General features: G+C 36.0%; 1 protein-coding gene across 1 annotated transcript in view; it reads right to left on the bottom strand.

Annotated features, from left to right (window-relative positions):
* LOC119590630 overlaps nt 1-1309 on the bottom strand; it is a 22302-nt gene that overhangs the window by 15275 nt on the left and 5718 nt on the right. The window contains 3 exon segments of the mRNA XM_037939309.1: nt 81-259; nt 519-672; nt 1067-1265. Coding sequence (XP_037795237.1) covers nt 81-259; nt 519-672; nt 1067-1265 — 532 coding nt within the window.

The following is a 1309-nucleotide window of genomic DNA, read 5'->3' as shown; positions in this document are numbered from 1 at the left end:
TCTCACACCTGCTCTGGTAACTCAGGTTTAAAAAAACTATCATAGAATCACTCTGGATTGCATTAAGCCATCAAGCTTACCTCTGTTGTGCCCTTTTTACACTTCGCCGTATCTGCAAACCGATTTGGACCTTCATTTCCTTCTCCTTTTGGACACTGGTTTATATCTATCCGGTCAAAATCCATTTCCATCACAGATATTCCAGTAAGCGTTGGGTACTCAATGTGCCTGAATTGTGTGTGCCGAGGGTATAAATCAGCTGTGGAAGATGTTATATGGATTACTATGCTTGTTTTAATACCTGGTAATCATATCTATATATTATATAATTTTCATTTTTAGGTGAAAAAATGTGTTTATCTTTCCCATCTCTGACCGATCACTACAAACTCCAGTTATAATATAAGGTCAAATGAGGATTATCACTCCATATCTACAAAAATAAAGACTGAAGAAGAGAATAACAACTTTTTAAAAATTATGTCAGAATTATTTTTAGACAAAACTTCCAAACATACCAAAAGGTGTAATAGCAGGCACACTCCATTTGTCTGAGCGTCCACAGTCGAAGTACGGCCGGGTGAACTTAACAGGTCCAGGGTTTTCGTCTGGAGCATTTGGACCGTGGAACACATAGGTCTCATTGGTGTTGTTTGCATAACAAATCTTGACCTGCAAAATGACCATATCTTAAGCTAAAGTAGAGTAACATGTGTGAAATAAATGAAGCTTATTTATTTTTCTTTTTATATGATTAATAACATTAATAATAACCATAACACTATCATGTGGTTCCAGTCAAGTACAACGTCCTACACAACTTGCATTACTCCTCAAAAGAATAGCCTAGAAAATTATTACCTTGTAAGGTGACACTATCTGACAGATTCATGGTTTACTATTTAATGTGTGTTCTTTAACAAAGCAAAACAAGTTGTTATTAAAAAATATAAACAAACAACTATCAAAACAAACACATAGACAAAATATTACATACAACTAGATGCATCCTCTGAAATACACACCCATATAAATTTAAACAAAACCGTCAATCCTTCCACACTACCTGATAAGTAGTGAGACCATCCTGCCGCTTATTGGTATGAGGCAGCCAAGAGTAATACCACTCATTAATACGGTAATCCTCAAGAGTGTAGTTGTGTGACCTCTGGCCAGTGGGCATAATGGCACCAAGGTCCTCCACTTGGAAAAAGTTTAGTGTTGACAGTCTTTCCAGATGGACTGGATCATTGTAATCATCCATTCTGAAAAAATATTAATACACAAATGATGAATATTGCATCCCTTC

This window comes from Penaeus monodon, chromosome 27, assembly GCF_015228065.2.
Source record: "Penaeus monodon isolate SGIC_2016 chromosome 27, NSTDA_Pmon_1, whole genome shotgun sequence".
Taxonomy (NCBI): domain Eukaryota; kingdom Metazoa; phylum Arthropoda; class Malacostraca; order Decapoda; family Penaeidae; genus Penaeus; species Penaeus monodon.
The sequence above is the reverse complement of the archived record's forward strand: the minus strand, read 5'-3'. Positions and strand labels throughout refer to the sequence as shown.